Source organism: Rhinolophus hipposideros (genome assembly GCF_964194185.1).
Source record: "Rhinolophus hipposideros genome assembly, chromosome: 26".
NCBI lineage: Eukaryota > Metazoa > Chordata > Mammalia > Chiroptera > Rhinolophidae > Rhinolophus > Rhinolophus hipposideros.
The window spans coordinates 25612385-25624976 of record NC_138072.1 but is presented as its reverse complement, the minus strand read 5'-3'; the positions used below and the strand labels follow the sequence as shown (position 1 = coordinate 25624976).

General features: G+C 55.1%; 1 protein-coding gene across 3 annotated transcripts in view; it reads left to right on the top strand.

Annotated features, from left to right (window-relative positions):
- The window catches only part of TRIM67 (tripartite motif containing 67), a 47375-nt gene that overhangs the window by 32245 nt on the left and 2538 nt on the right, over nucleotides 1-12592 (top strand). Inside the window, exons 4-10 of one of the 3 annotated variants that reach the window (XR_013992618.1) lie at nucleotides 878-988; nucleotides 2098-2257; nucleotides 3979-4124; nucleotides 6078-6216; nucleotides 7509-7812; nucleotides 10025-10187; nucleotides 10625-10779. Coding sequence is in view for 2 of the 3 variants with exons in the window: in XM_081038881.1 (XP_080895007.1) it covers nucleotides 878-988; nucleotides 2098-2257; nucleotides 3979-4124; nucleotides 6078-6216; nucleotides 7509-7812; nucleotides 10025-10187; nucleotides 10625-10690 (1089 nt within the window). In the remaining variant the exon portion in view is untranslated. Of the gene's footprint in view, nucleotides 1-877; nucleotides 989-2097; nucleotides 2258-3978; nucleotides 4125-6077; nucleotides 6217-7508; nucleotides 7813-10024; nucleotides 10188-10624; nucleotides 10780-12592 lie in introns of those variants that run through there. The other 2 variants (XM_081038881.1, XM_081038882.1) reach the window with 2 other exon arrangements.

The window sequence follows — 12592 nt, the reverse complement described above, 5'->3', positions numbered from 1 at the left end:
GTGTTGGAGGGAGGGAGCGGGGAGAGAGGGACAGAGAAAGGGAGGGAGGAAAGAGGAAATGGACAGATGAGCAGGCTGCCCCTGGGCCTACATACACTCATGTGACTTTCCCTAAAGCCAGTCAACACCCATGTTCTCCCTCCAAAGCCAGAGTCAGACACCAGAATCCTGCTGATTTCAAGCCAGAGGTCCATCCTCTCCCCTCTTCTCTAGTTTCCTGTTTTCTGCCAAAGGGATCCCTCCTGCTCTCATCTTACAGAGCATAAGTAGCCCGACAGTGACGAGGCCTCCAGCTCTGCCCCCTCCTCAGGCTCTCTGATGTCCCACACACTCAGTAAAGAGCAATACTAACACGCACTACCCACCAATGGGAGGGCAGGGTCTCCCCTCGCAGGTGTGGGGCTCCTGGCCCAGGCAGGCACCCCGTGAGCATGCTGCATGGACAGAGGGCTGCTTCACTGTCCAGGGGCTCCATCTATTGTATACACATTTCCCACCAAATCAGAAAATATTACTTTCCAGGAAAGAAGGAATGAGTGTTGGGCATGGTCCATGGTTTACAAGCAACCTAAGACCACCCAACAAGTGAGAAGGGAGACAAGGAGTTGGGGAGTTTCAGATTATGTGCTTTCTCTGCTTTCTGTCCAGAGTTTAGAACATAGGTGTTGTGGCTGCACTTACTGGAAAGTGGGTCCGTTTATTACCCGTAAAGAGGATGCCTGGAACTCAGCCGCAGAGCGCATCAGGAGGGGGTGCGAGACGCGAGAGCAGAGCCGCCCTTCCGGCCTTTCTCTGCGCTATTTCTGAGACTCTCACTGCAGCCTGGCTGCACTTCCTCTGATGAGATAGATGGTCACTAGGGATTCTTTCACTGCAGATGGTTTGGGACCAGATCAATCACTGCGCACTGAAGCTGCGCCAGTCGACGGGGCTGATGGAGTACTGCCTGGAGGCGATCAAGGAGAACGACCCCGCTGGGTTCCTGCAGGTGAGCGGCTCCCGAAGACACCAGGCGGGCTCAGCTTTGTCCCTCCACCTCCACTGCCACCCTCCAAACTAGCTGAAGTTTTAAGGAGGTGCCCTCCACTGGACTGGAGTTGAGTAAATTCTGCTTTGCTCAGTGATTCCAGGAGACGCAGGTTCTCAACTGGGCTCTGCCTCTCCCTAGCTGTGACCCTGGTTCTGGGCAGGGTCAGATGTCATAATTTCTAGGGCCAAAATGCCATGCATTTACACTTTGACTTCCAGACACCCAATTCAACATTTTCCTCACGAATAGAAAAGGACAGTCTTTGCCCAACAAGCTGGAAAGATTTCACAGGAAGCAGTCAGCTAGCAGGAGCGACACGGCCCATGACCTCCCTGTGGAGAGCCCTGCGGCCCTGGACAGATGACCACTGCTGGCAGGGCACACCCCAGCAGCCAGACTGGCTCAGGGTCACGGTCATCTCTCGGGAACATGGCCATGATTCAAACTGGAGCTCAGTCCTCGGTCTGTGGGGAAAATGGTGAAGCCCCTGGGTACACGGGGTGGCGGCTCTGCAGGACATGTGCAAGGCTCTGCATGGGCAGGACTTTCCAGCAGAGGAAGCAGAGCTGTGGGTGAGAAGCCCTGGACAGTTTGGAGCAGAAGAAGCTGTACAATTCGGAGGACATACCAGGGGGAGAGAGCTTCCAAATTCTGGGGATATGGGAAAGGGGTTCTTCAGACCTTGCAACAAACTACCAGTTTGTTTCACTTTGCAAAGTACTAGGTCTAGCAATGGAGGTTTTATGAAGAATGCTTTTGTATACTTAGAAAAGCATCATGTTTCACAGAAGGACTTTCTAATTTCTTTAAAACAGGCGCTCCTTTACATTTAACACAAGGCGCTTTCACAGTATGACTTGAACAACTCCCTGCATTTTCACTTGCCCAGTGTCACGCTGGTGGGTCATTGCCTCCCTGCCACGGCTTGAGCTCGCACCCACTGAGCACAGCCCCTCCCATCCCTGAGCACTGAGAGGGAGCCCCCACCCCCACGCCTCTCCCACCATGTGCTGCATGATTAGTATTCCTTTGCAAACCGACACCCTAAACTCTGTGCTCCCTTTAAGATCTCAGATGCTCTGATCAAGCGTGTCCAGGTGTCTCAGGAGCAGTGGGTGAAAGGTGCCCTGGAACCGAAAGTGTCTGCAGAGTTTGACCTGACTTTGGACAGTGAGCCGCTGCTGCAAGCCATCCACCAGCTGGACTTCATTCAGATGAAATGTAGGGGTGAGCTGGGACTGGCCCAGTTCAGTCAATGCTTCTTTCAGAAGAGGCGTCCTCCCTGAGGGAGCAACTTAGTGCCCCTGGAAGACCTGTGATACGTGGAGGGCGGCAAAGTAGGAGGGGAGGGACGCCCATGCCATGTACCTGGCTCAAGTCCCAGCTCAGCCGCCCACTAGCCAGGTGACCTAGGCCAAGTAGCAGCCTGAGCCTGAGCTTTTTCATTTGAAAAAGAGGATCATTTGTTGATTCAGAGACAATTACAGGGCAGGCACTATGCCACGTAGGTGCCCAAGACACAGCCCAGAGCAAGTCTATAAATTCCCTCATAAAACTCAGCTGGTATTCTAGGGAAAACAGTAAACGAGACACAAACAAATCTAATAGAGTGTCTGATAATGGCAGGTGCCACAAGAAGGTGCTTTTTGGGCAGGGGGCTTAAAGGGTCTGTTGAGGTGAGGAGGAGGACACAGAGGCCACATAAGGGAAGGACATTCCAAGTGGCAGAGGGCTGGCAAGTGCAAAGGTCCTGAGGCAGAAATAAGTGTTCTGCTCTGAGAAGAGCAAGGTCAGAGGTGAGAACAGAGTGAATCTGGGGGAGGGTGGTAAGAGGGGAATTCAGAGAGCCATGGCAGACACAGGCAAAGGGTTAAGTAAACTTTGCAAAACTTGCCCAAGTTACAAAATTAGCCAGACCCAGAGTCCTGTTCTAAAGTCTGCCTCCCCAGTGGCGTCAGGGTACATTCAGGAGAGAGAATAAGGCCATTTGGTTTTTTTTTAAAACAAACTATCAAAGGACTGAGCAGCATACCTACAGAATCTATGAATTCAAGAAAATCCTGACCTGTAAAATATATGGCCATTTTTAAACTAAAGAAAAACACACATCTCTTGCACACCCCCTCACACAGCTTGCACCTGGGGGGAGGTTTAGAAGCGCCACCTGCCCCAGGTGTAGATGGGACACAATGCCGAGGGAGGAGCCTGGTGGAGGAGGAAGGAGGGGTGCCTCTGGAAAGTGGGGGTGTGCAAGGAGGGGGCTTGGAACAGTTCCAGATGGGGGATGAGGCAGTGGGATGGGCCCACAGAGGAAGGGGGAGAGCGAGCGCAGGGCCGGGGGTGAAGAGAGGGCTCCTCCTCGCTCCTAACCCGGCTGGGCGACAGCCTGGGGACCAAGTGTGTGATCAGCCGGGGCTGCACCAGCCAAACCATCAGTTGAAACTCGGAAGACAGTGAATGCCCTAGTATTTGGCGCCAAATAGAAATCTGTAGCCTTTACAAAAGTCAGGTTGCGATTTTCCCTTTAAAAATGTCAGTGTGGACTACACTGATTTCTGAGATGTCCTGAGCCTGAACACAGCTGAGAACAACCCCCCATCTCACCTCCGTGGGACGCATGGCCCCCTGGTTCAAAGCCCTGTTCCACGGGCTCGCTGCTCCACGCTCCAGGATTGCCCCTCCTTCCCGGACTTGACGACGCTCCTGGCCAAGGGTTAAGCGTGTCTTTGCCTTTCAACCCGCCCCCGCCCGCCCCGTGTAAGCTGCTCGACCAGCCAGCCCGCCTGGGGACTGGACTCCCCATCGGGGTGCGCTGGGCAGGCCGGAATGACCACAGGGTGGCCAGTGAGGGAACTCAGCCAGTTTCCCTCTGGGGCCGGGCCCTGGGGAGGCGGAGGGCCCCCTCCCGCGCGGGGGTCTGCGCTCTAAATCTCGGGTCTGTGTCACAGTGCCACCCGCCCCGCTGCTGCAGCTGGAGAAGTGCTGCACCCGCAACAACAGTGCCACGCTGGCCTGGAGGACGCCGCCCCTCGCCCACAGCCCCGCGGACGGCTACATCCTGGAGCTGGACGACGGCGACGGGGGGCAGTTCCGGGTGAGCCTGCGGCCGCGGGGCCAGCAGAGGGGTTACTGGCCGCACGGGTACAGGGCGGGAAGGCGCTGGGCTGTGGGAGAAGGGCTAGGTGGGGGCGGCAGAGGTGGCGGTCACAGAGGAAAGCAGGATGATTTCTCTGTGAAGACACACAGGGGAGCTGAGGCAAAGCTCAGAAAAAGTGTCGCCTTGCACCACGGCACTCCACCCACATTTATTCTTCAACACCCTCCCACAGGCCACCCCCCCACACTTCCCAGCTCCCCAACGCTGGCTCACAGCTTGCCTGCCTGGTTCACTAATTATTTCACCTGGCAAGGCGCTCCACATGTGGAAGACCCTTGATAAATGGCTCTTGGAATGGGGTGACCTTCTACATTCCTGACCCCAGTGATGAGATATCAGGGGGACAGTAAGGGCTCTGACTGATCCAGAAATGTGTCTTCTACTCCCGCATCTGGTGGAAACCTTGGGACAGCCCCCCCCCCCCCCCCCCCCCCGCCCCCAAAGCAGAACCCCTAAGAGAACTTACCTTGAGATTTCACACAGAGAACTTCAGGTTAGTGTCAGTTTGTTTCGTTGACATGAACACCAGGAAGCACACACTCTATGAGTCTTCTTAAGAACACCTCCTTTCTGTCCCCAAAAAAGACAAAATAAAGGTTCATTCTAACAAACCACTTCAACTATAACAATTCTTCTATTTCTTCTCCTGGGGAGTTAACCCACTGAACAAATCTTGCCGAAGGTCAATATTCCTTTTGTTTCTCTCAAAGGAACTTAGGAACTGTCCTTTCATTTGGGTTGTACGAATCCCTCCAAGAACGTGAAACTTTGGGAACTAGGGCAGCACTCCCTTGCGAGATGTGAGTGTGGGCAACCTAGGGAAGTGAGATGAGGCAGCTTGAGACAGGAATGGTGGTCATTCACTGGGTCTAGAACCTCAGTCATGCTGGTTGTGCAAATGAGCTAAGAATTGACATAGTTCCTCCACCAGGAACAGGAAGAGAGTCCATGTTTTTGAAGTGGGAAGGAAGAGAAGACTGTTTGGAGATGTCAAGAGAAGCAGCCACAGAGCTCAAATAAAGATAAGGCGTGACCACTAACAAAAACTCAATCCGATGGCTAGGATTTATGAGGACTAGGATTTATGAGCCCAGTGTGTGATATTGGGCTCTAAATGCAGACAGACCTGCATTTGAACGCTGGCTTCTAAGTGGGTTAGCTGTGATCTCAGCCTAAATCCACTGTCTTTTCCAAGTCTCCTTATGAGTAAAATACAGAAAATAACAACGATATTGCAGGGTTGTGTGAGGACTAAAATAGCTATTATTGTTAATAACTTAGAAAAACGAATGAAGAGTAAGCCCCCTACACAACCAGGCAGGAAAAGTGTTTTAGAAAAACTAAGAGAGTGTAGTGACATAGGATAAGTGTAAGGCTAAGCATTGAGGGAAGTGAATAGGACAGGGTAAGTTGAGGTGAATGGGGAACATATATATACATATATATATATATATATATTATTTTGTTTATTTAGATGCTTAGCTCACTTTTCTATCTTGAATTCCCATTGAAAACCAACAGTCCTTTCTTGCTCCAAAGGCGGAGGAAGTGGGGATTTCTCCACCCTGTCCCCCTGGAGGTGTGGGTGCCCCTGGGCTCCCGAGTCCTGCCTGACAGGGCTGACAGAAGCAGAGGCAGGGCGTTGTCAGGCTGTTTCCTGACTAGCTGCAGACCTGCGGTCCCTCCCTGTCTCCTGGGACCCGTCACGCCTCACAGCCTCCATGAGCCAATAGTGAGGGTTCGTGCCCAACCTGGATGTGGCCTACGCCCCTGCCACCTCTCATCCAAATTTCCTTACTCCGTGACTCTTGCACTTTTAACGGCAGCATGTTGCTAAGAGAAATTTTCCACATAACAGGAGTCTAATGAGCAGTTCTGGCTGTCTTTTAGGAGGTGTACGTCGGCAAGGAGACCCTGTGCACCATCGACGGTCTCCATTTCAACAGCACGTACAACGCCAGGGTCAAGGCTTTCAACTCCTCTGGTGTCGGCCCTTACAGTAAAACTGTGGTCCTGCAGACGTCTGATGGTGAGCACTGGCATCTCTCAGGGGCAGAGGCAGATTCAGGCACTATGGGTGAGCTTCTAAAGGAGGAGCCCACATTTTATCCCAGGGCCCGGGGGGGAAAACTACCCGCTGCTTAAGATGGAGCAGTGGGGGAGTAGGGGAAATGAGGCGGCGGGGAAGTTGCCCACCCCCGCCTGCTCTGTCCCTGCTCTGCTCACCTGGGCTCCTTGCCTGTACCTCCCTCGCCACAAACCAAAAAAAGACAGACATTCTTCACGCCATTTGCTGGACCTGGGAAAGGACACTCGTAGATGAGAGGCTTAGGAAAACTAAACTCCCACTTTGAGGGCCGAGAGCGTACAGGACAGTTCCAGAGAAGAGAAGGCCACACTGACGCCTGGGTGCGACTCCTCGCAGCGGGAACCTGTCCCCCGGATACGCAGCACAGTAGCTCAGGGCTGATGGCTTCCACACCTAGCTGTGTCCCAGGCTACGCCATCACATCAATGTTCCATTGGATTTTGACCCTCTGAGTCAAAATAAAGAACAGTCCCCAAGAGAGTCTGTCCTGCTGCACGGAGCCCCCCCCGCCCGGGCCCCAGGGGTCTGTGTGTTGTCGTCATGTATCCCAGCATGTTCTCGGATTGCCCTGAGGGAAACATGAGCCACTTCTGGATCATCTCCCAGGGATGACAGGAGCATTTGCTGTTCTCAAGGGCGCAGCTGCAATGCTTTCCTAAAAATGCTGTGACCTGAGGGGTCATTTTATATACCATGAAGTTCACTCGCTTTCTGCCCCTAGGAGCCCACGGCCTGGAGCCAGGCATCCTTGCCCTGTGCTCAGTGGACACAATTTTAGAGAAAGGGCCTCACGTCCCACACCAGAGGGCTTGGGACAGCAGACAGGGGCATCACCCAATGGGCTGTGAACCAGGAGAATGGAGCTTTGTGACTTTAGTCACATCACTTCCCCGGTGTCACAAACCTCCCACCCACAAGGGGGTGTGAGTACCTACTTCCTCTTTAACTCACAGCGGTACGTGAAGCCAAGACTCCCTGAAATGCATTTAGATGTGGGGGTCTGAGGCCAGGACGTCTGTGTTTCTTGGCAAGCTGGGTTCATGAGATTGGGAAAGTGGATGAATTCAGATAAGGGAGTGCGTGTGCATGTGCGTGAATCACACACACAAGAACACGTGATGCTGGGTGCCAACTTCCTGGCGGAGAAGAGTGAGCCTGTGTCTCAGCCCAGGTTGGAGACTGCCGGCAAATGCCATCCCCTGACCTGTTCTTCCTCCCTCCTTCCTTTCCAGTGGCCTGGTTCACCTTTGACCCCAACTCGGGGCACCGGGATATCATTTTATCCAATGACAACCAGACGGCCACCTGCAGCAGTTATGACGACCGGGTGGTGCTGGGCACGGCGGCATTCTCCAAGGGCGTGCACTACTGGGAGCTGCATGTGGACCGCTATGACAACCACCCGGACCCCGCCTTCGGGGTGGCCAGGGCCAGCGTGGTCAAGGACATGATGCTGGGGAAGGATGACAAGGCCTGGGCCATGTACGTGGATAACAACCGCAGCTGGTTCATGCACTGCAACTCCCACACCAACAGGTGCGCTGCGGGCCCTGCCCACCCTCCTCACACCTGGGCTGTTTGGGGACGAGGGTCCCACGGGACCAGTGTCCCTTCTGCCATTAACAAGTTCGGGCATCAGGCATGCAGGGGAGGTGTGTTTGGCTACCTTGGTGTCGTGTCCGGGTAGGAGCGATCGGTGCCTGCAGCCCCAGTGACAGTGAGCAGCAGAGACTAGAATGGCAGCAAATAGGTTTCCAGGTCACTCAGCACGCCGAGGTTCCACTGGGTCCTCGGCTGTGCTTCCTGGTTCTTCTCCACTTTCCTTCACATACCATCAGCCTGAGCTTCAGTCACTGCACAGCCGGTGGCCTCATGGCCATGACCAGGTCCCACAGAGGGAGTGGGTGCCATTGCCATGGCCAGTCATTTGCCTGGAGTGACCCCCTCCCACGGCCCTGCCTGGCATGGCCTTCACACCTGGGCAGCATCCTCCCGCAGGGCAGACCTAGGGGCGCTCACAGAGGATGGCTCTGTAAGGGCACCCCCGACGCTAGCCCTGGGCCTGGTGTTACCAGCGTGGGAACAGGAAATTCAGATCCCAGGGAGATGGGCCCCCTGGGGTTGCCCTGGGAAGGTGTCCCAATGTCTGGGCTCCTCCAGGGACTTCAGCCATGTGGACGGGGTCTTCATGCAGCCCTCGGCCTCAACTGCAATGTGCAGGGACAGGGCGCCTGGGTCTCTCTCCTGGGACACAGAGAAGGCAGGGGCCCCACCCCCACCACAGCTCTCATTCTCTTTCTCCTTTCCTCCCACCCCAGGGGTTCTGTGCTTACATCTGGCATGTGGGAAGAGGTGGGGGGATGGAAAATCCTCTAAGCCAGCACTGGCCAAGGAATCCAGAAATGAAGAGCTATGGCCACCTGTAGCCACATCCTTGCCACGTCTCCCTCCTGGTCTGCTAAGGGCTGTCACCCCAGCCAGGAGAGCCCAGGAGCCTCAAACAGCCAACCTCTGGGCAGAGTGGGCCCTGGAAGCTCTCTGTGCTCTGAGTCTACCTGCAGCACAGAGGCAGTGACCCCAGTCTCCAGAGGCCTGGGGGGAGGAGAGGCAGCTCTCCCTCTGCATTGTCTGCCTGGCCCTGCAGGCTGAGCGGGAGCTGGGCTTACCCCGCCCCTGTTCATAGACCCAAAGAGGCTGAGTCCAGACCCACCAGCTCCATGTCTGCTTAAGCCAACCAGCACCCAAACTGAGGTCTGCTGGTGGGAGTAACAGCCCAGTGCATTCATTGAGCGCTTACTTTGTGCCCTTGTGCCCGTAGGTGTAGGAAGTACCTGACCTACATGTTCTATTGCTAAATCCATTTGCAGATGATGAGACCTAGGCTTTGAAAGGTTTAACAGGCCTAATTAGTGGTGCTGCAGGGTTTCACTGGGAATCCCGGGCGGGCGGCATGTGTGAGCCGGGAGGCAAAAGGCATGTGCTGGGTAGCAGAAGGCCTGGGGCGGAGCCTGCGCCGAGGTGGGAATCCCATTGTGCGCCTCAGACTGGTCACTACCGCCCCCCGGTGGTCAGCGTCCAAATAGCCAAGGCCCCTGGAGAGCGCTGTTCAAGATCGCTCCGCTCAGGGGATGTAAATTCCCGCCACCACGAAATGCAGTGTCACCACCATTTATCAAGAGCCTCACAATTTCATTCCCACCGTGGATGGCGACCCAGCAGGGGACTTGATTCCAGATTCAGCGCCCACCCCCTGCCATGTGCTGCCTTTCCAGATTCCAGAGATCCTTCTGGGAAGACGCCAAGCTGAAGTGGGTGGGTCTTTGCAAAGTCTCCCAATGGCCTGCTGTCGGCCTCTTCCACGGACTCAATAGTCGCTTGGCTAAAGCTGCAAAGGGCACCAAGTTAGTTCTTGTCCTTGACAGGAAGGAGCCTTCCCCTGCCCACGTTTCCCATTGGGACCCGCTCATCAAAACCCCAACCCTGGTTGGTATCCAGGTCCCAGATACTGTCGGGAAAGAAGGGGCTGAATAACCTGGTCCCGCTAGGGTAAGGCACCTCCCCCGTGTGCCCCTGACCAGGTGAGGGCACTTTGAGAGAAGGCTCGTAGGCCCCAAAGAGCTGCCTGCACCCCCCAGGGGCTGCGTCTTCCAGGTGAGGCTGTTCCTAGCCCCCTACGCCATTCTCCTCACCCATCACCTACCTCCCCGCCCTGGTGTGGTAAGGGGCTCACGCGGGCTTCTCCCCCCAGGACGGAAGGCGGCGTGTGCAAGGGGGCCACGGTCGGCGTGCTGCTGGACCTGAATAAACACACTCTCACCTTCTTCATCAACGGGCAGCAGCAGGGCCCCACCGCCTTCAGCCACGTGGACGGCGTCTTCATGCCCGCGCTCAGCCTCAACCGCAACGTGCAGGTACCCTGCGGGCGCCCCTGCAGGCCGGAGCCCGTCTGGCTGCTCCCGCCTGATGCCCCCAGAGGGCCGCCGTATTGAGGCAGCCTGAAATGCAGGGTATTATTGCGCAGGGTTAATAGAATCGATGTAGGAAAGGAGAGAGGGCCTGGGAAGAAAGCAGAAGCAAATCTCCGCCCAGGAGGACCTGAGGCTGGGGCCCCAGGCTGCAGGGGGGTCGGGGGTTCTGATTCTGAGGAGAGGTGCAGACCCGCTGCGGGGGCAAACTCCTCAGGCTAGTGATGTGAGCAGCATCATAAACAGCAGGCCCCACAACACAGACAAGCTGCTGCCCTGGTGACCCCCAGCGAGCAGCGGGTCACGTGTGGCCGCCGTGTTGTCTGGCACTCAGGGCATGGTGGCAGCCTCTCTGCCTTCACTCATCTTGTCTTCTTTTCCAGGTCACCCTGCACACAGGACTGGAAGTGCCAACAAACCTGGGGCAGCCGAAGCTGTCAGTCAACTAGCGCCCCGCTCAGTTCTGCACGGCCTCTGGGAGAAGCCCACCACCCCTGATGACGCTCAGTAAGCACGAGGGCAAGACGACCACTTCACGGTGAGACCCAGGAGCCACTGAGTATCTTAAAGACATGTTTTCTTTGGGGGACAGACAATGGGTCCACCAGCCAGGCCTGCTGAGGCCACTGTCGGCAGTGAACATGGGTGTGTGTTTTCCTTTTTTCCCACCAGACGGCTCACATACTCGCGAAGAAAGACCTTTCTCAAGGGAGTGAGAAAGCTTCGGGGTTTGTGGTGTTGTTTCCTGCCATCTGTTTTCAAAGCTTGTCTTTCGGGGAGGAGGGTGAGAGGAGGGCAGACTCTGTGACTGGCATCCCGAGAACAGAAGGCAGGAGACTCTTAGAACCCCATGTCCCGAGGGTCCACCCTTGCAGGTTCCCATTTTTATCAGAAGTTCTCCTTTAGCTCTTTGGTCCTGGAGGCTTCAGTGTGGTCTGCTGCTTGCAGCCCTAACCCAGGATCCACAAAAGGGGTGCTAATCATTCATCTTTGCTTCTCTCTGAACTGTCGAAAACCTTTTAAATGGTTTCTTCAGGTCATTTCTCTCTCTCTCTCTCTCTCTCTCTCTCTCTCTCTCTCTCTCTCTCTCTCTGTCTCTCCCTCTCTCTCTGTCTCTCTCTCTCTCTCTCAATTGTCTGCTAAAATTAATTCACTCAGTTCTCAGTTCTTAAACACAAAAGAAAGCCCTGGAATTGGAATTGGAATGATTATATGAGAAGGCCCCACCTGCTGGTGGCTTTTTTTTCTGGAACTCGCTCCCCAAAAGGTCACCTGCAGACCTGTCTGAGTTGTTCTTCTGAGCTGTGCCATGCTCAGACTCAGAGCATACAAGACGGGGGACCCTGGGAGTCTCTTAGGGACAGTGCACCTTTGCTTTGAGACCCACCCTACTGTCATCATGAGAGCATCATGAAAGCAAGTCGGACCCCGAAGGCGGCAGGACGTCTGAAGGGACAGGAAGTAGATAGCAATATTATGTTCCTTGTCACCCAGCTTCCCAGCTCAGGCCTGGGGTGAGCCCTCGCCTCCTTGCTGGGAATGCTAACCTTCTCCTCTGAGATCCACGCTGAGTCATGTCCATCTCTTGGAAAGACAGCTCGTCCGCAGGTCTGAGCCTGGAGCCGGCTGTGGTCCTGTCCCCAGAGCACCTTTCTCCTCCTGCGCCCCCTTTCTTCCTTGTTACCTGCCACTTCCATCTGCATCTGGTAGCAAACGTTTCTCTCCTTTTTACAAGAATATATTTTATCAAGCATTTTATTTGTGAGGTTGAGGAGTACCTTATAAAACTGAGCCCGTAAACCGGCACCAACTGTGTTTACTTGCTTCTAGCTGCTTGTTCAGACACTGCACTTGCTTTCTGAGCGACCCTCCAGTGCTGTGCAGGTCCTACCCTCTATTCAGCAGATCCGACAATCCTACCTCGAAGCCTGGGCCGCAAGGCTGCCTTGTCTGGCTGTGTCCACAGGAGTGGCCAGCTGGGCCAGCTGCCCGGTGGCTTCAGGAGCTGTCTGGTGCTGTGTTTAAGCCTTGCCCACTGAGGTCCTGGCACCCAGGGCCGCCCTGGGCTGCCACATGTCCTCATTTGTGCGGCTGCCTCTCTCTTCTCTGTTTCCACGTCCCTTAGTTTCACGCCCTAGCCAACGCTCTGGGTGGACTCAGCTTGGAGGGTGGGGGAGATTCCTGACAATCGGAGGACACAGAGGAACGATGGCTTTCTGGGGCCGAGGAAGCCGTGACTGGCAGGTCCAGGTGCATCAGCTTTGGGAAATATCTTGTCTTTTGGAAAAGATGAGGCCACAACCCAGGCAGTCACATAGCTGCTGGGAAGGCGGGCTAGACAGGGCTGCCTG